This window comes from Gymnogyps californianus, chromosome Z (genome assembly GCF_018139145.2).
Source record: "Gymnogyps californianus isolate 813 chromosome Z, ASM1813914v2, whole genome shotgun sequence".
NCBI lineage: Eukaryota > Metazoa > Chordata > Aves > Accipitriformes > Cathartidae > Gymnogyps > Gymnogyps californianus.
In genome coordinates, this window is record NC_059500.1 from 45,365,143 (window position 1) to 45,387,988 (window position 22,846).

At 37.2% G+C, this 22,846-nt stretch overlaps 1 protein-coding gene across 1 annotated transcript in view; it reads right to left on the reverse strand.

The window, feature by feature from the left end:
• Positions 1 to 707: 707 nt before the first annotated feature.
• The window catches only part of ALDH1A1 (aldehyde dehydrogenase 1 family member A1), a 54,352-nt gene continuing 32,213 nt past the window's right edge, over positions 708 to 22,846 (reverse strand). The window contains exons 6-16 of the mRNA XM_050913592.1: positions 22,487 to 22,627; positions 18,929 to 19,058; positions 17,812 to 17,873; positions 15,617 to 15,745; positions 12,658 to 12,771; positions 10,898 to 11,000; positions 10,150 to 10,334; positions 6,846 to 7,010; positions 4,737 to 4,894; positions 3,111 to 3,185; positions 708 to 780 (exon numbers count right to left, since the gene is read on the reverse strand). Coding sequence (XP_050769549.1) covers positions 708 to 780; positions 3,111 to 3,185; positions 4,737 to 4,894; positions 6,846 to 7,010; positions 10,150 to 10,334; positions 10,898 to 11,000; positions 12,658 to 12,771; positions 15,617 to 15,745; positions 17,812 to 17,873; positions 18,929 to 19,058; positions 22,487 to 22,627 — 1,335 coding nt within the window. The remainder of the gene's footprint in view (positions 781 to 3,110; positions 3,186 to 4,736; positions 4,895 to 6,845; positions 7,011 to 10,149; positions 10,335 to 10,897; positions 11,001 to 12,657; positions 12,772 to 15,616; positions 15,746 to 17,811; positions 17,874 to 18,928; positions 19,059 to 22,486; positions 22,628 to 22,846) is intronic.

Genomic DNA, 22,846 nt, shown 5'->3' on the forward strand with positions numbered 1-22,846 from the left:
GGACTTTAGTCTCCATATAGCCAATACAGTATACTTCTGATGACCTGAACACATCACTGAGACAGTAGTGCCTCTTTAAGGATATAAAATACGCGCTACATAGTGCCCAGTGGTAAACCAGTGTAATAGAAAAGGCTAATAAAAGGAGCAATATTAGGTTTTGAAGGTGGATTTTAATATAGTTTAATATTATCCAGATTACATTTGTGTAGTATGATGAACAAATTCAGTAGTCTAAAAATATATCTAGAAGAAGTCCATTATTTTTGAAAGACACAGAAGAGTATCTATCTGCTAATTACTCATAAGTGCTTTTGTTAAGGCCACAAAGAAAAGAAAATGCAAAGAGAGCTTGCCATCTAATGTTTAGAAGAGCACATAAATTCGAACTGTACCTGTAGAATATATTGAAAAAGGAACATTTTCATAGCACTACAGACACCTTCCACTGAAAATAAAAAATAGTTCTTTCTGAACATGAATTTCAAAACTAGTTAGCTATGTACCACACATTAAAGTTTCCTTTTCTCAGTTAATCACATTAAAATTTTCTACATTATTCTTTATATTGTTAATGAAAGCAAGTACCTCCTACACAATCAGAAAGCAAAAAAGTTAATGAATAATTTGGGATATAAAACTTTTCAGAATTCAGATAGCTTTTCCAGATATATTTGAAGATGCTAAATTCTGCACCTCAAGCAGCATTATGAGTTCTTCTGTGGGATTTTGATTGTGACAGTCTTAACTTCTGTGTATTCATGAAGGCCATATTCTCCCCTAGATAAAAGAGAACCAAGAGCAATATTTATGCTAATGCTTTTTATATGAGTTATGTCCTGGATGGGATTTTCGGTGGTGCTGTGCAATTGGCCAGATGTATAAGAATTATACTGGACGTATTCGGAAGACATCTGTGCAGCTAGACAGCTGCTGGAAGCCTTTAGAAAAGCTACAGCAACTGTCTACTGAGAAAAGTGGGAGAGAGGCAATTTCATTTCTGTGCAAAAGAATGGCGTTCAATCAATTTAGTGCATTTGTAAACTGGGTTTCTGTGCAGCAAATCAGGCACGTTAGGTCTTCACAAGTGTGCTCAACAAGGTATTCGCAAAGGCCTTCCTCTGATGTCAAGAGTTTTCTCCAGAGTCAAAGAATAGATGCTTCATCTCAAGTGAATGGGGGACATAATTAATCCACTGTGAAATCTCCCAGACAGTGAAGAACACTTAAATCTTACTGACACGTTATTAGCATGATTCCATCTTTATGTTTTACATGATGAGATGAAGCTTGCTTGTGTGCCTAGATGTTTGACATCTGACGCAGTCAAACTATTTAGACATAATTGATTATTTTATAGAACAAGGGTTTGCTAATGTATAATGTTATCCAGCTCTCACTGCCATCTTACTAGATAGATACATATCTATGCAAAACAGAAATCTGTGCTCAGGACTCTTGTGCTGTGGGAAAATGTTTACTGATTCTCTTAATTTTTGAAGAGGCATTCTGTTAGTATGTGACATTCAGTAGTTTAATTCATAATGGTATTACCATTCCAAGAATTATACAGGGAATTTTATTCTGGGATTCAAGGAAGTCAATGGCTTGACACAGTGACTTCCTGATTATTTCAGTGCACTTGTTTCACACATATTTCCCCCTCTCCTAAAACTGATTGCCACATGTTTACAAAAACTTTTTCCATGGCAGAGATCTATCTGGTGCTAATTCCTTCCTTGCCCTTTAGCAGGAATATTTTTATTGGTCCACTAATTGTGATTTTGAACCAAGCATTAGGAAAAACTTCATTTGCACAAAAGCTTAACTCCTTCAAAATGCACTATTATAGAAAATATTAATCTTTATGATACCCTATTATTGTTTTCCTGTTATTTCCAGCAAATAAATCCCCAAAATATTTCTGCAAAAGGCTGTAATTCAGAATTGATGATCTCCCAATTTTTGGCACCCGGCAAATGCAAAACAGTCCTTGATAGTAATGGCCTAAATTATTGGGTTTTTTCACTTTGACATTTTCTAAAGCTCTCAGCATTGGCATAACTCCCTTTCCTTTGAAGTCAGTGGGAGCTTTGCCATCAGGAGCAGATTGAGTCCAGTGATAAGCAAGCATGAAAACCCTAGCCTTTATCTCTTACAAAAAAATATGAAGAAAGAGAAAAAGAAGCTCTGAAGCACTTCACTTGCACATATATTTTTAATTACTTCCATTGTTCATTAAAAGCACTATGCACTTGGCTTAATAAAAGCAAAAACTTACATGTCTTGATTTTTATTCATTGCTTTAAAAATAATTTGTTGTTCCCAGATATATGGCATTTTTAACAAAGGACTGCTTGTGATTTACGTTCCAAAAAAACCCAGAAGACATAATTCTACATAAGGTAACGAACCTGTATGATATCAAATGTTTCATGATGTAACACATTACATGATTCTCTTGCTAATATGAAGATCAGGATGAATACAGGTAAGACAGGACAGGATCCAAATTGAAACTGGACTAAACCTTAGAAATTTGAAAGAACTTGATTAGCTTATCATTTCTGTATACTCCTCCACTTCTAGTTTGGGAAAAGACCAAAGGTCTGAAGACTATAGAAGACTATTTTTGTCGTAACTTTTGACCAAGCTGGAACGTACTGTAAAAACATTGTTGTCACAAGACTTTTAAACCAAAAACTTTTGTTTAAATCAAGGATTTTGAAATGTCTTGTGTTTTTAAAAACCTAGCATTTAAAGGGGATTCCACAAACTACACGCGTATGTTTTCATGCGAATGACACTTTCTATATATATGCAAAAACTGTAAACCATAAACACAATTATCAGTTTTGCATATCAGTAGACCACAAGCTATTAAAAACGGTCATTTTGAAAAAGTGTGTATCTAAGTAAATTTCTTATTTGTTTTACAGAGGAATTCTTTGCTTGACATTGTCTCTGACAACATGAAGCCTCTAAACACCATATAGACTAATTTGACAACACCTCAAACTGGGCATCCTAGTTATCATTGTTTGAAGTTGGGTTTTGGAATTTCATTTTGCAGTTCCTGTGAATCTACATTTTTAAAAGTATTTACTTACATTTCTCGTCCGTTTCCTGACATCTTAAATCCTCCAAAAGGACACTGAGCAGACATTGCACTATAACAATTAACCCTGGAAGAACAGGAAAATTACTTCTGACAGTGTTGAAACAACTTTTTTCACTTCTGAAAAATCAGTGTTTTTCTGTTGACTGTAAAAAAACCTATGGTGATATTCACAAACTATATCTGAGTAATATATTTGCAAAAATATGTTTAGTTCAAGGTTCAGAGAAACAAAGCATTACCAGATATTACACTTATGATCAGGGTTCTAACACTCATCAAGGGTCTTCAAGCAGAGTGACAGTCATATACTTCTCTGATAGTTATGATAAAATTCCTTCCTAACTAGTGCATAAGCTCTCAAACCAAAGACTAGTCACTGGTAAGTTTTCTGCAGGTATGCTTCCAGTAGATAAATTCAGGATTGCTTCAATATATTTAGGAAGTTTTGCTTGGTTCTACTCAATGTTAAACCATATTCTGTATTGTGATTGAGAAAAAAAATACAATAATGAGTAAGAAAGGAATTTCACAGGGAATTTGTAATATGAAGAGTTTTGGCAGAATGTGCATCCTGCTCCCTCGCTGAGAAGCTCTTTTTGTCTTGCAACGTTGTCAAATCAGAGATTCTCTATTTTCATATCTTATAATTTCTCCCGCTGCCAGTCTACTGGTTTCAACAAAAGATATTCTGCTCATAGTTAAGGATTCCTAGACAGACCAGCAATCACGTAAGAGTAAAAAACAAAGATTCTACTTTCATTTTAAACTTTCTTCCATTTAAAGAATACCAACTCCTAAGTCAAAACTCTTAACTTATTTTTAGAAAGTGTATGTTTTTAGGTCACAGGACCTGGGCAGGAATTTGTGCTGGTTGCAAGTTCTTTCAGATAAAAGGCAAATTGAACACAGGTTTTGTGTTCAAGTAAAATTGGCTGTTCTCTTTCTGATACATTGAGATAACTGTAGGGAAATGTAGGTCTCTGTCAGTGATAGTCATTAGACTCAGTCTGCTATTCCTTCAAGCTTTCATTCTTGCCTCTCTCAGCCTTTGCCTTTCCAGCTCCACGTAGTTTGCCTCTTTCTTTTCCATCGCTGGAAATAGTTGTCCTTGTACTTGTAGCAGTTCTCCCCCACTTGTGTTTCCTTCCTTTTTCAACCACATTTTATCAATCTTTTCCATCACAGGTGGATGTTCTGCCTAGGCTAATGACCACAGAACTTCAGGTAATTCATTGCTTTACACAGTACAGAAAATGATCCCTGCAAATTAAGTATGTATTGGGCTATCCCCAGATCCTGAACCGAAAGAAAAGTGGCACTCTCACTGTATTTCCTTTTGTCTCCTTTCCTTTTTAGCAAGTCAATTTCCTTTTTCAGACTAAGTTTACAGGACAATTGTGTGAAGACTGACAAGAAGTATTTATTTAATAGTACGTTAAGTATGGAAACCTGAGGGGAAGAGAGACACAGGAGGATGACATTAACCTACCTCTCTAAAGATGTCAAAGAATTGAAATATAAAGATGTACCACCCAAAGAAGTGTTAAAATGTCCCACAATTATTGCCATTGGCACCTGCAGTTCTGAAGGAAGAATTAAAAAAGCCATTACTTACCATACTGTTCCAGCCTGAAGAGCAGCTGCAAACGTCAGTGCTTTATCAATGTCTTTGGTAAAAACTGCTGCTGCTAAGCCATAGGTAGTATTATTTGCCCTCTTGATAACTTCGTCTACAGTTTTGAACTTCATGATTTGTTGAACAGGTCCAAATATCTGTTTCAGACACATATAAACATATGAAGTGGACTAGTATAGCTTACTATTGTAAATAATTTACATTTTTAAAATTTATTTCTGTCAGATGGCCTTATTTCTGAATTCATCCAGTCAACAGTGTACATCTCAGAACAGAGTTCTAAAAAGGCTTATAAATTCACATTTGATAAACTCACAAAAGATAAGATTTTTGTAGTATGGAGCAAATCAAGATAGCCTATTGTGAAATGATTAATAAAACAATAAATAAATAAAACAATAAATGATGAAAACAAATAAATAAGGATGAAAAGACACCCACCATAAAAGTAGTTAGCATGGAGTCACAGTGTGTTACATACCTATACTGGCTACCAACGAACTGGTATTTTCTTGGTATGCTCCAGTTTTAGAGTTGAGAAAGACATTCAACTTTTCCTTCCTCTAAACTTTCTATTAGACTTTTATCTCTGCAGGTAGCTGCACAACTGAGCATGTATGCCAAGTGAAACAACTAATTCTGCTTCCCATATGGGTGTTACGTGAGATAATAATCCCTCAGGCTCGGCTTTCCCACTACCGCTGCTCTGTGTTCTCAGCCAGAGGTGCCCATGCCCACCACACCTTGCTAATGCTGTGTAGGGCAGGGGGGCATTACCACATCCAATTAGTTCCGTTCCCATAGATTGTGAGCTTTCCACTTGATTTTCCCAGAAAGTGTTTAGTGCTAGTTTCTAACTAGAGTTGCAGGGATTGATTTACATAGATCAGAAGACCACTGAACATTCCCCCACTGTTCAAGCTGTGAGTTTCAGAACCTGGATATTCTTTAAATTGCCTTGGCTCTCTGGGGTTTCATCATTCAATACACTCAAAATAGTGTGAGAGAAGCAGTTCTTGTACTGCTGACCCAAAGGAAACTAATAGATCTGTGAAGAAACATACGTCTGTGCAGTTTCCTACCTGCCTCCCTGACTGGCAGGAACAATCCAAATTATTTCTCATACAGCTCTCTCCTGTTTTACAGCTCTCTCCCCGTCACAATTAACTGTAGATGCTCTGATGTTCATTTTAACTCAACCAGTTGACTCTTGCTGAATGTACTAAGTATGTTCAGCACACCACATCAGCAGTATGGCTGGCTATATAAAGCAACACTTAGACTGGTAACAATTTTGAAGGAGCTTTCCAGTAAGAAGTATAATGGACACCAATTGTAGCACAACTGCAGCAGTTATTAATCAAGATGAATGTAAAAAAACACAGAGAAGAGGTCATGACCGGACTTTGAGACTGTGTTTACAGAAGTGTTTTTCTCAATGGCATAGCAGCTCTGCACTCTTAACTCTCCTGTTCCTTGCAGATGATTACTGATGCCCTGGCACTGCCACCTTAGTTGGGTTGGTAAAAGCTCCTTCTACGATGTGTAGACACATCTGCAAACTGATCTAAGTTAAATAACCCTGCAGAAGCAAAACTCCGCTTTGCTGTAATTGCCACCAACAAAATGCCTGTGGAAGCACAATCTATTTTCTCTTATTGCAAAATAGCTGCTTGGTGCATACTATGTCCAAACCCCAACTTAAGTGGCTCCTTAGGCAGCACAAAGAGTTCACAAGCTGTGCCTTCAAGGTTTGCTCCTCTATTACAGGTTACCATGACTCTGATATGTAAGACATGGGCAGTATGAGGTGATGTAAACAATCTGAACCTCAGCATATTTCATCTGCCAGCTTAAGCTGGAGACTTTGTTGGCAGGCCAGCCTCATACTCCTCTCCCTCACCTCCACTGAGTTGGTGAAATGGGCATCAGAAACGAAGAAAAGCATTTTAAACACCACCAGGATGGAACGACAGATTTACTGAGAGCATTTTTATGTAGCCACTTGACCTTCTAAATGGATATTTTGTACAGACATTTAAACAGGCAATCTCCAGTGAGAGTACAGACTGCCAAGAATTTATTTACCTCTTCTTTGGCGATGCGCATATCATCTGTAACATTAGAAAAAACTGTGGGCTGGATGAAGTAACCTTTATCTCCCCATGGACCTCCTCCACATTCCAGTTTGGCTCCTTCTTTTTTCCCACTCTCAATTAGCTCCAGGATTTTTTGAAACTGCTCCTTATCAATCTAAATGAAAAGACATTACAAGGATGAAAACAGCACACACTGATAACAATTGTTCTTCTAACTCATTAACCAAAACCTAACAATGTTCCAGCTTTGTTCAATTGCATGTGTTGAAGTGGAACAGCTGGAGAGCCCTGCAAATATTCTTGTCAGTAACTTCTCAAAATTTTGTAGGTTTTTCTCAAATAGACTAGTAATCAGAAATTTTGACATAGGAGAATCAGCTGTAGAGGGACTGATATCCTTGTTTTCTTTAGTAAAAAAAAAAAGTATAAAATGAATTTGTTTTATACTTCTCCCAGTACTCTTGCCAACTGCAAATAGTTCATCAAAATAAAAATTACTGAGCTTAACTCTGCAAAAATAACAGAGGTCTTGCTCTAGCCAGCAAGACTCTTCTGTACTTCACTAGGTCTGGTAGGTTGGCCATACTGTTTTCCTCAACTATTAACAGAAGTTAAAAAGCAACAATAAAATGTAACTGAAATTCAATGCTGTTTTCAGTTCATTCTGATTTATTAGTGGAATAAAGACACGTTTCTGGTTTCAGAAACATAGATGGCAGATTGTTTATGGTATGAAGGCAATCTCTGCCCCTCCATTTGCCCAAGCCTACCAACAAGTTCAATGTATGCCAAGCATATTGCAGTTTGGCTCTATAGTATAGCAAAATGCATGGTCTTTGGCTGGTAAAGGAGTTTATGGTGGCAGTACAATAGGGGCTTATATTTCTCTAACCCCTTCCAGTTTTCAGTGACAAAGTGGATAAAAGGAAATAGTGTAAATGGGAACTAGAAACAGATCACACATCGTTTCTTCTCCTCCATTCTCCAAGTCAACTAATCACCACTTCAGGCCTGAAGGGAAATTGTGCACAAGATAACATTTATGTCAAGAAAAACTCAATGGTAAAGCTTGTTTGGTAGAGGCCTCTAACACCCTCTTTTTTTTTTTTTTAATTTGTTCCATTTTCATGATTCTTTCCTTCACTCTTTCAGAGTTCAGCCCTTCAAGCACGGGCTCATGAAGATACTGAGATTACTTCTAGGGGGACTCTTGCACAGAAACTTCTCTGTGATCATACTCATCGGTCAGTAGAGCAGATTTGTATCTTATTCTCTTATTTGTGCAATAAAAAGGTCACATTTCAGTTTAAGAAACATGTTTTACCATGGTCATAGAACACAACAATATTTTCAAAGGTTCTGGGGAATCTTGGATGCATGTTAGACTAAACAGCTATTCAGCTAAAGCTGTGATATTCAACTAAAGCTTATATTTATAAGGATATGAATTTATAAGGATATTTATAAGGAGTTGATTTTTGGTTTGCTGTGCTCCCTTTGTCATTTTGCTTTCAAACAGTTGCTTTACTGCATGCTGAAGACATAAAATTTCTGCTACCCTGGCGGCCATATCTCTCTTGTGTGTAAACAACTTGAAGAGAAGACAAGGTTTAGATGATACAGCTCACGTTGCTGTCAGTCGTTCCTTTGTTATTATTATAATCATCATTATTTTTCTTAATAATGTGTGAATTAGCATATATATGGTCTTTTGAATTCCAGTAGGGCCTTTGGCTCTTCTTTGGTGCCCACTGTGCAAAGTATTACCCAGACTTGCTGCCTGAGGCAGGTGTTGCCCCAGAGGGCCTGTGAACTGGAGGACAAATACGGCTTTCAAGAAGGTTCTATGACAAGAGAGCACAGTGAATATGCCTGATACAGGCTATTATTTTTTGTTTCTAGAAAGAATTAGTCAAAGCACAACAAGGAATTTGAAGACAAAAAGACATATTTAACATAATTACCACAAAAGAAATGCACCTAAACCACATAGTTACAATTTTCCATTAAGTGGGATCATACCAGTTCTAAAAGGAGAAACTTTGCTAACCTGTGAAAAAGTTAAGATTTCTGCTAAACCTTGCTAAGAAGAAAAAGAAGCCTAGAAAGGCAAATGACGAGACTGGAGGAGAAAAGAGTCTTCATGCTCTTTTGAAAGTTTTCAGTAATTTTTTTTTTTCCCCACATGTTTAACCTTCCTTTTTTTTTTGTAAAACTTTACTTTCATCTCTCATTTAATTTGTTAGCATGAATTTCTAACTCAGTAAAGCCACAATAACATGAGAGTGGATTCCTGTTAATTTTGTATTAGCTGCACACCAGACACCTGGAGTTTACTTGTTTCAATCTTCCCATTCTTGGGCATTTAAATGTATTCAGCTGAACATATTAGCTTGTTAGCAAGACACATTGCAGGATATCAAAACAGCATCCTTATTATTTTTAAATTCTCCAAAGCTTGTACGACTTGGAATGCAGTTTTCCAATTTACGTGGTGTCTTTGATTACATAAAATGACTGTGATAACCATTGAAGAACAAGTTACATTATCAAATGTGTGGGAGCTGCTTTGTCTTCAGCTTTTGCTTTGTCTCTAATACAGTTCCTTTATTCTGTGACAACCAAATATGTGCATAATAGCTCTGCCAAGAAAGTATATATCCTTTAGTACAAGCTGATACGGGAATAAGATTCTAGATGAAATCGGATTTAACAATGCTCTAATGTGATCCACTGAATCCACAGCATTGTGATAGCTATGCTTTTTAATGTTGCATTTTAGCATTCATTTAATGGGGAAGCTGTTGGCATAACCTTTTAACATAAGCAGGAAAAAGTACAAAATGATACATTTTAATTGTGTAATATTCTAAAACTAAGAGCAGCATAATGAAACACTAGCCCCTTGAAAAAGGGGAAAAGACACTATTAAATTTTATTTCCTCAAGCTACTCACAGTGGCAATATTTGAATATAATGTTAGCAATCTCTGACATGGGTGATCATACTTGCACTTTTACAGCTGTTGCATTGGAGCTTTCTCAAAGCATTTCAGTTCTATCTAATTGTTCCCATTCTGTAATAAAAGGAACTAGAAAAAAGAAAGAATCCTCACCCTTAGGCCTATGATAGTGGCACAATCATTCATCACTCCGGTTTCTCCCTCCTGGTCCTCCAGACCAACCACTAGACCACTGTACTTAGCCTTGAAACTAATGCAACAATAGGTTTAGAAGTACATTGAACTGTAATGTCATGTCACAATTATATTGGAAACATGTAACGTTACTTACCTGAGGGCCTTGCTGTACACCAGGCAACAGAGGATTCCCAAGAGTATACTTCTTTGCTCTTTCAATGCTCCGGCGAACAAACTCATCATAAATAGGCTCTTCCACAAAAATCCTAGACCCTGCTATACAACACTGTCCCTGGTGGTAGAACAGACCAATATGTGCAAATTCCACAGCGGTGTCCACTGCAAAGAAATACAGAGTTCATCAGATCATAAGCTTGAATGGCCATGTCATAAATTCTTTACAAACCTTTGTCACTCCATCTCATTTCCCTTTTTAGCACTTTTTATTTTCATGGCCCTTTAAAACACAGATATTCATCCATTTACCTATGTCCAAAACTACTCTTATCAAGAGTAGCATGGTACACCTAGACAAACACACATTCAGCTGTTCTGTGTGAAATATAGATTCAACATTATTTGCCCTATCAGCAATACCAAGAGGAGTATTCAGCTAGAAAGTTAATAGACGTGTACAAGATCCTTAGCTGCTTTTGTTCTGCATTCATGTTGCATTAGGATGATCCTTAATTACAGTAAGGGTGGACAGGTTGTCAGAAGTTCATATTCGTTCAGGAGCCACCAATTTTTGGTGGCAATCTAACTTAAAACTATGGCACAACCAGAAAATATTAAAAATTACTCCTTCATTAAACAGGTAGAAATGATTTACTGACAAAGAAAAGAAAAAGATCATGGGCCTTGCAAAAGTAGTAGGTTTATATAATAAAAATGCTACTAACAGTCTGCGTCTGCAAATATAATGTTAGGACTTTTTCCTCCAAGTTCCAGCGTAACTCTCTTCAGATTGCTCTTCCCTGCTGCTTCTTTAATCAGTTTGCCAACCTGAAAGGTAGGGAGAGGACAGCTTCATCTCAAAAAGTTTATTATGACCTCAATAACACTTCTTTGAGTTCTTCAAAAGTGAAAACCAGTTCACAGTTGTCTACTATCCCAGTACTTGTAGAAATGAAAAATAAATTAAAAAAAAAATATTGAAGAGTTAGAGTACAGGTGACTTGCAGTCTATGAACCGGGAATGCTTTCTAGAAGAGTTTCCCCCTGGACACACTCAAGTTAACTGCCAAAGACGTCTGGTGCTTTTTTGGTTACACCACTCTACTCACTTGTATCTGTAATCTAAAGTAGGGACTCTGCTCTGCCAGTTACTCCCGTTAGGTTGAAATTTCTTTGTTTTATACATGGGAAAGCCCTTTGATGCACAAAGTGTATGAGAGAAAAAGTAGATATCTACATTGCCTGCATGGCCAACTCTTCCTTATTCCAGTTTCTCCCTTAGAAGAAAGAAGAAGAGGAAATGGACACTGTGAGGCAGAACCCCTGCCCTGCTTCTTTCCATTGACGGCATAATTAAAGGAACCACCTAATATGAATTGTCCTGGAAAAACTATGAAGGGAAAACATGCTTGTAGCCCTCGTGGCTTTGGTCTGTAACTGCTTGTGTGTAGCAACCATCAGGCAGCTTCCTCCCTCTGCCAGCCTTCCTGCCTTCATTTCTCACTGCTAAATTATGCTGTCAGAAGAAGAGTACTGTCACCAAAATCTATGAATACACCCTCAGGTCCACCTACCTTCAGAGGCACATAGGGCACTGGGAATTGTAGTTGTTACTGTCCATTGCGAACATCTGTGGGATATTTCTCAGATGTCGGGGTTTTGGGTTGTTTTCTTCCCCCATTACTTTAGAGCTAAAGGTTTCTAAGAGTAAACATAGCTCTTGCACTTAGTGTGTACTGATTCTTGACATGAGGCAATGATATTTATCTTTGGAGTGCACATCCAAGAAGTTAAGAGACCAGTTGGTAGATCTTCCGTGTCGCATGCATACAGACATAATATAATGTACTGTGCTAAGGATATAGTTATATAATGCCTGCACTGAGAAATCTTCGATCATATCACTCACAGTTCTTCAGAGTGAAGGTTAGGGAAAATTACAGTGACCTTCCTTTCAATTATTAAACTGATACATACTCAAATACACTTCTAAGACCACCCAGATGATCATCAGTATCATTCAAATACCAAAAAGCCATTACCTCACCTAAGTGTGTGCGGAACCAGGAATGAGATTTCTGAATTTCGTTCCTACCATCCTGTTGTTATTAAAATTAAAGAGAACAGTCTGTTTCACTTTTTGAATTTTTTAAAATAATTTTTCTTTTAAAAAAAGCAAACAAAAGTTATGAAATTTTTTTCTTTTTAAAGGACAAGACTTAACATAGCCTTGGTATACTAGAACTTATTGTGTCTCATGGAGTACCTTTGTTTGAAGGGCTTTCCTGCAATACAAACATTTTTAAAATATGTTTAAAGTTAATAATAACAAACAAATCATTAAACAGACTTTGTTTAACAAACCAGCAGCCAAAAGAAAGAAAAAAGTTAAAACAGTTACATAGAACAAGTTAGACATTAAATCATTACTGGGAATCAGAGGGGCACATTTCCTGCTTATATTTTCTTGCATTCATTATAGTACCTCTGTAGAGCCTGTGAAAGCTACTTTATCTACATCCATGTGGTGAGAAATTGCTGCTCCAGCGGTGGGTCCAAAGCCTGGCACAATGTTCACAACTCCAGGTGGAAATCCTGCCTGAATTGGAAGAGAGAATCCTGTAAATTTGGGGAAGGATAATGACTAGAAGAACGCGTCTCATAGAGTCTTACTTCCCTTTTCAGTTCTCCAGCCACCTTTTCTCAGTCATACAGTTATTCTCAGCCTAGAGGCCCAAATGTGTTCATTCTCACATGATTTACGCCCTCTTTCCCTCACCTGTCTTTTAGACTATTGAACTGGCTCTTTTTTAAAAAAAGGAACATTTTATTTTAGTTCTTTTTCAGCGCCATTGCCAAGGAATAATTTTTTTTTCTTTTCTCCCTGTCAGATGTGTAAAGAAAAAGATTGCTTAATTTCATGTCTGCTTCATTAAAGCTATTTGAATCATCCTGTGTGCTTCCTGACTTCTGCTCATTATCCCTCACGCTAGATGAAATTTAATTAATGACCTGCTGACTTACACTGAAATTCTATTAAGAACAATGATGGAAATAGTACTTCAAACTCAATGTCCTTGCTTCTTCCTCTGGACATGGGTTGCAAGCAGAGAGTGAGCAACATGAGAGTTTACAGCACAAAAGAAGCAGATCAGGTACCAAGCATGAAAAAGCTGGCTACCTGAGATACACACAGTTCCAGTATCTTGCAAATTTTCTATTTAAAGAGGCTTTTCCAGTGGGCCAAATCAAACCTATTGTTTCCCACCAATTCTGTATTTGTTATTTTCCATTAATAGGTGAAATAAGTTATTTTATTCCAACAGCTTGTCAGGCAAACTCCCATGGATGTGTGAAGTGCGGCTGGATTTCCTGTCGGCTTATGAAGCAGCTATGGGATCTCAATGACACTTGCAGAGCAAGCATAGAATTAAAAGACCAAAAAGATGCATCACCTGTATTATCACTTAAATGAGTCTCTTTTTAGCATTAAACAGGACTTTGGAATTACATGCAAAGGTTCCATTTTCATTTGGAAAGTGGTGAATTTCAGCTGGTGACTTACAGTTCCTAAACCTCATGTCCTGAATTATGGACATCAGACAATTACTTTTGTTTGAGCAGCTTCGGTTCTTTACAGGTTCATGCTCAGATACATTCTATCAATGCTTTTTATGCTCATTTAATATTCCAGATTAATATTTACCCTGGAACTGATGAGACAATGAGGTTCCTTCCATTTGCTTAGCATTGTTTTTCATATTTAACTTGTAGAGAAAAGTAAGAATATTTTTTATGGGACTAATTCACACTGTCCCACTTTGGGCATCTAATTTCCATGTCTGTATTAGAAGCTAGTCTCTACATATTAACAAAGGAGCCTTGTGAGGACTATTAAGGACAGTGAGGATTACCAAAAGTGACTATATTTTTTTTTTTAATGTGGACACTTGAGAAGTAGAAAGTTAAATTAGATCTTTAGATAGTTTCACAAGTCTAAAGCAGCTACTGAAGTGATCACTGAGGTTTTGATAACTATTAGGGATTTGGGCTCCAACTTTATTTGGATAATCTGGGTGTAAATTAAAACTCAGCTAGATTTGGGTGAACAGTTCTTGAAGGACGTGCTAAGATAAATATTTGTCTTTTTTTAAAGCTCCACAATATCTGCCAGATAATACACCAAAGACATTTAACAATTATATACTTAAGCTTCTTATCCAGTTGAACAGTGAATGAATCGGTAAAATGAGAATCATCTTGCCTTTTACCAAAAATGCTCTGGCGGTATGCTGGTCATTACCACTGTGTAACCGTTGTGAGTATGCATACAAAATGGACCACTGATCGCATTCCCACTTGTGAGCTCTCCTTTCAGGAAATCAGAATATCAGAATAGATATTTCATTACACTCAGAGCAGAACTGAGTTATTTTCCCTGTAAAGTTGCTTTTTCAGGGAAATATACTTTCTGATACTTACTGTTAAAAATGAATAGAGAAGATATCTCTGATATTTTTTTTTAAAGCAAGTCCTCCTTCCCAATATTATCTAATAGCATTTACTATGTGATGCAATAGCAGCAGGACTTGGCTCCTTCCTGGTACTCATTTAGTTTCTGCGAAATATTAATGCATAACGAGACAGTATGCTCTGCTGAATCATTGTTTTGAAGCAGAATAATAAAATGTGCCAAGTCATTTCCATTAACACTCTGCAAGGTTACTGCGTTGGTGATTATTGACATCTGTGCCAACTCTTCAAACGTGTTAGATTACATTTGTTGATTTTATTGGCAAGCAAGATAGCTAAACTATTTAGCTGTTCTTGTTTGGGTGTTTGCTGGGCTGGGCCCAGTAGTCAACATAACTTTGGAGACACTGGAGAAACTATCACGCTCCTTGTGTTCAAGAGCACAAAGTGTAGTCTCCCAGTTTCTGTGTGGAGGGAGTTCACAAGTTTGGCAGCAGCCACCAGTTCAATTTTACAGCTCCCTGTTAATAATAAACCCAGGTGGATGAAAAGTTTGTTCAATTAAAAAATAATAATTAGCTGTACAAACAGGTCCTTTTCTGTGATAACTATGCTAATAAAGTCATTGCCACCCACCTCTAAATACTCTAGTCTTGACTCCCTGTTTGCTTTTGACTTTGAAAGGTACTGTGCTTTTGTAATACAAATATGTTTGCCAGGGAATGGAGTTTACTAAATTGCTATTGTGGGGTTTTTTTGTGTGTGTGGACTAGGCTGAAAGATACGCATGCTTTTGCCCTGGATTTGCTTCACTGGTTTACAGTGAGGTAAGCTCCATAGTACAAGGCTAGACATGCAATGAGAAGTACTTGCAGAGGACAGCCTGGCTTATATTACCTCTGTGGCATTTCAGCTGCAGTATACTCTTACATTTCTGAGAATGGCAAAAAACTCTGTTGTTGAAGACTTACCTCTTTAATTAAGGATCCCATGTAAAGGGCAGTCAGTGGAGTTTGTTCTGCTGGTTTAACAACCACCGTGTTTCCACAACAAAGGGCAGGGGCGATCTTCCAGATGAACATAACCAATGGGAAGTTCCACTGAAAGACAGATGAGAAGGTGTATTCTATTTCTAATACATCACCAAAATGCCTTTGCTTTTTCTATGATAATAGCACAAATTGTCAATTGGGTGGTTGAACTCTTTGTTGAACGCTTTTCAGAATGAAGATATTTTTAAAAAGCAACTGGCAAGTCATGTTATACAAAGATCAGTGATTTTGGTATATGCGAGTCCAGGGGATCCAAGGTTTTAGTTAAAAGCTCAAGAGACAATAAGTGTACTCCTCTAACAAAGCCTTACAGAAAGTTGCTGGATTAGTGGTGAAAGTGGGAGTTTTGCTATCTTAAATGGTCACATTCATCATCAATTCAGTTTTCTAAGGGAGACAAGGTAATAACATGTAACACTGCCCTGGCCCTCTTCTGTGGAGGTTTCACTGGCAGGTCTTTATTGTGGTCGGTCCAGCCAGACTGCAGAGCAGCTGACTCCTTTGGACCCCTTATTCATCAGTAAGAGGGACAACATGGCTAGGGGAAAAATGGGTTGCCCCTTTGAGAATATTTCTAATAGTTTTGAAAGCATTGAGCCCATGAGCCTCAGCACAAAAGACGCAGTGTGCCTTACCTTTATAAAAGTGGAGAAAAAGGCAGTTAACAGTTACCTATTATGTCAGAAAGGCTTGGAGGAGTATACATGCAACTGTTCTTTATCTCTCTCCTTATCTCTTTTCAGTCTCACCCCACCCTCAAAAATAACAGAAGCACAAATAACACAAAGAAAGGGATTACAGGGTTTTCTGGATCTTCATCATGAAAGTAGAACTGCGTGAGTGGAAGGGAAATGGAAATGATGAGTTAGCAAAAGTGTTTTGCAGCATTCACATAGTCCTCAAAGTAAGTCTGCAGCGTTCACATAGTCCTCAAAGTCTTTGGTTTACATAAAAACTCCAACTGGGTGGGTTCACATTTCAATGGAGAGAAAATAAAGATATACTCAGAAGTCCTTGAACATTTTATAAGGGAAGCCAGCATTTGTACTAACTGCTTATAGTTCCAGGATGCAATTTTATTTAGAAATAGCCACTTCTAGTGTTTCTAGTTCTTTAGTATATCTTGACTCTGAGCGCTTTCCTTGAAATATCTTGTGCCTGACCTACAAGAGAATCTAAACTAGCAGATTCCCAAGCTCTCCTAGAGGCTGGATCCAAATATGTTCCAGTGATTTTCTCTAAATCAATGTGGTGGTCTAAAGAGATAGCAAATCTGCAAGCTCAACTGAAAGACATGAGGAACATGTGTGGGACCCACATGTCTGAGCAAACCTGATAGACAAGCTGACTATTTCAGAATCTAGTAAACTGTCAAGCAGGTCTGGTCAGGCTGCTCACACTTACCATGTACAAAGAGGTGGGTGGATTAGGAGTGTCTAGTGCATATAACCATTTTCACAGCAACTCATTGAAGCTGTATAGACCTCACAAATAAATTTAAAAGTTGAGTTCCTCAGTGTTTTGGATGTTCAGACTCAGGCAGGCCTTTTGAATCTTCACTTAAAATAAGTGACTTCAAAACTGGGAATTTAGACACTCTGAACTGGAGCTTGGGATCATATGGCTCAGCATCACTGTGCTTATTGGACACATTCTTTGTGTTGTTACTTGTACCATCAACATGGTGAATGAGTCTTACTCATGAATAAAGATGCAGCTGTCTGGATGCTGTACAGAGCAGAACAGATATTCCAGGTACTAAAGAGCTTATTGCTTATAGGCTATAAACGTTACTCTCTCTTACTTGTTTATCTCTAATTCTTTCAGTTCCAACAAAACACAATTCTGTCTTTCAAACTAATCCATCAGTCAGTCTTTTGAGATTTATTTTCCCTCCATATACAGGGAGGAAAGAGACAAGGCTGGACTGGACTGGCTCATCAAAAACTCCATGTTGAAGAATTTGGTAAGTACTCAGGGTAGTCTCTATCTTTCAGGGCCTGAAAATTTCTGATTGGTAATGTTTCACAAATGTACTTGCATAGACAAAATTTCAAAAGCATTTCCATTTGTAACAGGAACATTTGTGTTTTACATAAGTGTCTCCAACTTACAGGAATAATTTGGCCACACACACCAATAGGCTCGTGTCTTGTAAATGTAAAAAAGTTTCCATCTAGGGGAAGAAGAAATAAATTAGTCATTCAGACAAAGCATTTGTGAGAAACAGTTAAATCAGAAGATAAAGTTAGATACCAAACTTAGCTGGATACAACTTTACTTATAAATGATATTTTCAAAATCTTAACTATGCAAAAAAAAAGTACATCTGGATTCAATATCTACTTTCTTCATAGCTCCAAGGTTTGATTCTGCCAGTCTGACTGACTTTTTGCAGTGATAACCCTGCTTTTCAATATGGTATGCACAGCACACCAATGAGCATTCCTCATTTCTTTTTTCTTTTATCACCTTTTCTTTTGGAAAGTGCTCTTTTAAAAGCTACTTGCAATCCTAGGTACATATCAGACATTTTTTAATATTAGATCTTAGCTTAAATCAAATCCATTAAGTATAAAATTCTCTTTGATTCAAATAAACATGTGTTCCATTAAGCCTAGTATATAGATCTACGTGACGCAAAAAAGTTGGAAGTATTTATCACTCTAGTTTTCCTTAATTCCTTCTTTATTACCATTCTTTTCTTTGTCCTTCTGAGAGAAGGCAGCTAGAAACAATGTTTTCATAGAGCTGCTTAATGGGAGCGGGAACAGAATGAAATTTCAGCAAAATAAAGGGATGTTTCCTCATTCCCATCTCTTAGTACGCTTCCTAATACATTATCCAATAACTGAAACAAATACTACTATTTGTGCTAATCTTAGCTTCAATAAACAAATACTTGGTTTTCATTACTGTACCATTACATAAACTGTACACTGCTATGCAAAAGTAACCTACCAGACTTCTTAGATGTACATACAAGCTAAAATCTTTTGGTCAATAAACGGTACTTATTAGTGGTGTATAGAACAAGAAATAAATGTGAGTAACTGCACTAAATGTTTAAAACGAGCACTACAATAAATCTTAAATAACCTATATTAAGAACTATCTAAAATATTTTCCATATGAGATATTTTTTGTGTTGCACAACTTTTAGAAAAAGGCAGTTTTTTACAGATCACACTGGCTTCTATTCTGTACTTTTGTTATCTCAAAACTACTCACCCATTGGAACAGTACGCCCATGGATTTTGTCAGCCCAGCCTGCACAGTAGCATAATGTTTTGATACAGGCACCTAAATCCATTAGGTAGGCAGTGGAAAAGAGTTTCCCACCATCAATGGCTTCCATTGTCTGCAGACAACAGCAATTACAAAGTTAATATCAAATATTAATAATAGTTCTTATGCTTGTACTTTGTCATTCAGCTTTTGGTTGTTCAGTTCAGAGGTTTTCAGCTTTAGGACAAACATTTAGATTAATTCCCCTCTGAAGGATACTTAGCATTTGAAAAACCCATGGTAGCAATTTACAAATGAGAAATTTTTATGATGGTTTATTCACAGTGAGCTATGCAGATAACATGATCATGGCACATTTGTAATGGTGAGATGTTCTGAAAAAACAATAACATTTCTCCCATCTGAATCAGTTACACCATTCTAGTTTATATTAAATATTCTACAAGCTTAGATGGAAAGATCAGCTAGGAGTCTGTGCAAACAACTGATGCAAATAAAAGGAGTGCCCACCCTCAGCCTATTTGCACTGACATCCAAGGTAGACAGTAGTTTCCTGGAAATAACTGTTGCATTAACTTAGGATCCTGTGCTGTTTAATTATTAAGGAACGTCTTTCTAGGTGTTTAATCAAGGCATGATTAGCAACTTATATGAGCAAGAAGACGCAAAGTGTGGAATAAAATACCCTAAATATACCCTGAGTGTTTGATGTGCAAAGGAAAGGTCTGAGCCATCAAGAACTCTTAACTGAGAAAAATTCACTATGAATAATAGATACTTATACAGAAGAGACTCTCTTTTATTGACTAATTACTGAGAGAACTAACTGCTCTTATTTGAAGCCAGGCCTGCCTCTCCATACCATGGATCTCCATGCCAGGCAGATATAAACCTTTAGAATAATAATCAGCAAATATCCATTCAACATCTATAACTTTTCAGCTGACCAATTTTGTTCCACCCACAGTGCTTTAATGATCCCACAGAGACAGCAGCACAAAACAGGGTTGATTTCCAGCCAAATCTAGGGAGTGTGGTTTGGATTAATGCTATTTCAATACCCCTAATTGTTGGGACATCTAGTTAAAGACCATGTGCATTTCTTAAGTAGTGTCAACATCTTCTTGACACTGCTAGAATTTTTTTCTCAAGTTTTCCAGCACAGAGACACTGGAGACCTTCAGCTTTGTGAACAATCCTGTCAGGATACTTAGTTGGAAAATCCCAAACTATAGTTTCAAGATCTAGTCAGATCTTAGATATATTATTTTCTTTTATAAATTTGTTATTTTGTATGTCCAAGGTTCTTTAGCATTTCAGGCTGAGTCTACAGACTGATCCTGCAAGTATAATGTTTCACCAACAACTCCCCTGCGAAGTCTGCAGTTTTAGTTAACTGGACACACTGCAGATATCATACTTGAGAAGAGAACAGAACAAACAGAGAAGCCAGCAATGCTTGATGGCTTTCAGCAACAAGGAACTGATTAAATGAGATATGCCCTCACCATTCCAGGCAACATATCTGGCACTGTGTTGTTCTGTTTGGACATGGGACAAAATTCTTTCCTGGCCTCAAACTTGTGAACGCTATAGCTTTGAACATCACAACAGACTGAAACCTGAGAAACAAAATTCTCAGTGGCTCTTTCAGTACCCTGCTTTGAGTTATTCTTCCAGTAGCCTACCTATAGGGCTGTTGAGCCTCTGGAGCTTCAGGAGAGGCTCTTATCATTATATGAAGTACCGAAATGGAATAATTTTGATCTTGGCCAAATGCACGAACACAGAAAAATGCCTTTGCAATGAGCTGTGGGGGTCTGTTTTGACCTTTAGTGTTTACAAGGCTATTTGTTGTTCTATAGCACTAGTTCTGCAGTTAGGATAAGCTGTGAGTGGAGAAAATCTCTCTTCATTTTGATGAAGTCTGAAAAGCACTTCACTCAAACACACCTTATCGAAAAGGGCAAAGTAGTCAATAATGTAAGATGTAAGAAATAAAACTAAAGTCAGTAAAGTAGAAACGTGGGAGGGGCCCAAGAGAAAAGCAAACTTTTCGTATTACGAAAATGGCAAGTGGGACCAAAAACTAACTTAATGTTTCAGCTTTCCTGTGGAAAAAAGATTATTTCTCCATCCTCTTTGCATGTGTAATGCCTTAGGCTGTGCAATAAAGAAGCAAATGCCAGCTTATCCAGTATTTAACTGGCAAGGGGGCATACTTTTCCTGTTAAAAATGTAACTCTCTTAATATTTTATCTCTCTCAACTCCAATAAATCTAGCATTGTTAAGGACACAAGTTCTAGCCACCCAAGTTTTCTCCTGAGAAACTAGGTGATTATCAGTCCTTATCAAGGTGAGAAGATTAATTTAGAGAAATAACTTGGTTGAACAAAATTGTAAATTTGACAATTGCAGGCTTTGGAGTTCAAGGAAATCACCTCAGTTCCTTCGAATATTCATTTTTCTTTTAAAAACCTGTTTGAGACACATGGAAGTGTCTTTCTATACCACAGCCATAAGGACAATAGAATGGGCAATAGATTCTTTGCAGGTTTTACATATTTTGAAGGTTTAAATTTTATGAGCTTATCACTGGTTGGGGTTTGTAGCTAACGGCTAAACACTTCAAATTGTGACTAGATCAGTCTGAGTGAACATCCTGAATGTTGGATACTCCTCCTGCTCTCTTAAAGTTTTGACACTGTTGGCAGAAAACCGGGGTTCACGTTCAGGACAGTGCAAACAATTATCCTGCCTAAATGTTAATTCCAGAAGGTGCTTGAAATAGCAAAGAGATTATCTTAATGGTAGAATCATATGTGGGGTTTAAAACAAGGGGTGGGGGGTACTACACTATTAAATTGGTGGTGCATTTCTATTATTTCAAATGTTCTTTCTTGCCTTAGTGCACAATAGGTAGGTGGTGCTGCTGCAACTGATGTGTCTGATGTTAAGAGTGGTAAAATGGCCAATACACAGTAGTTGGTAAAGACAGGATATCATTCCCCACCCCCCCGTGTTCGTCCTACTAGTAAGTAATTAATCGCTGCCTTTGATTCTGGTTAAGGTTTTTCACTCATTGCCAGCTGCAAGCTGGAGTTAATGAAGGACCAGTGATAACAAAATATATACCCATGAAATTCAAAATTTCTCCCAGTTCTGACTTGTATCATCTATAAGCGCTGAGCCAGGCTTTGAGTTTAGGCCTTGATTCAGGCCTTGGTTTAGACAAGTGTCAAGTACGTGGTCTATGTTAGTGTGTCCTTAAGAATCAACAACTGAAATTGCATCAATTGTAGGTGGCTTAAGTATCACCTTAAAACTAATCAAATACTCAAGTACTTTGTGGGTGTGGGTTGTTAATAGACCAGAGTGCAAGCCAGTTTAATGAGGTCCATTTGCAATACAGATGAAAACCAAGTATTGAGACAACCTGACTTTCCAGGGATTTAGCATGTTACACTTGCTTATATCTTTCTTTAAAAATCAGGACATAGGCTTTTTTCCCAGTCTTTTTGTTCATGTATCGTACTCACAGCTAAAATCAGCCGATCTCTTTCAACTAAGTCAGCTAGTTTATTCAAGAGCCTTCCTCGTTCTGAAGCATCCATTGTACGCCAGGGTGACCCAAGCTCAAAAGCTTTTCTAGCTGCTTTAACAGCCTTGTCTACATCTGCCTGTGGGAAAAACAGAGAAACTTTTGTAATTAATAATTGATTCCATCATCAGTATTGTTGGTTGTTAAACATGCAAGGTGTTTTGCAAGATAAGTAAGAGACACCAACCCCAATCTAATCAGAATTAATACAGTAATTTTAAGTACATGGGTTATTTTCTTTCAAACCCTTCTGCTATCATTTCAGCAATGTGAAGTTGTATGAGAAACAGATGGGTTC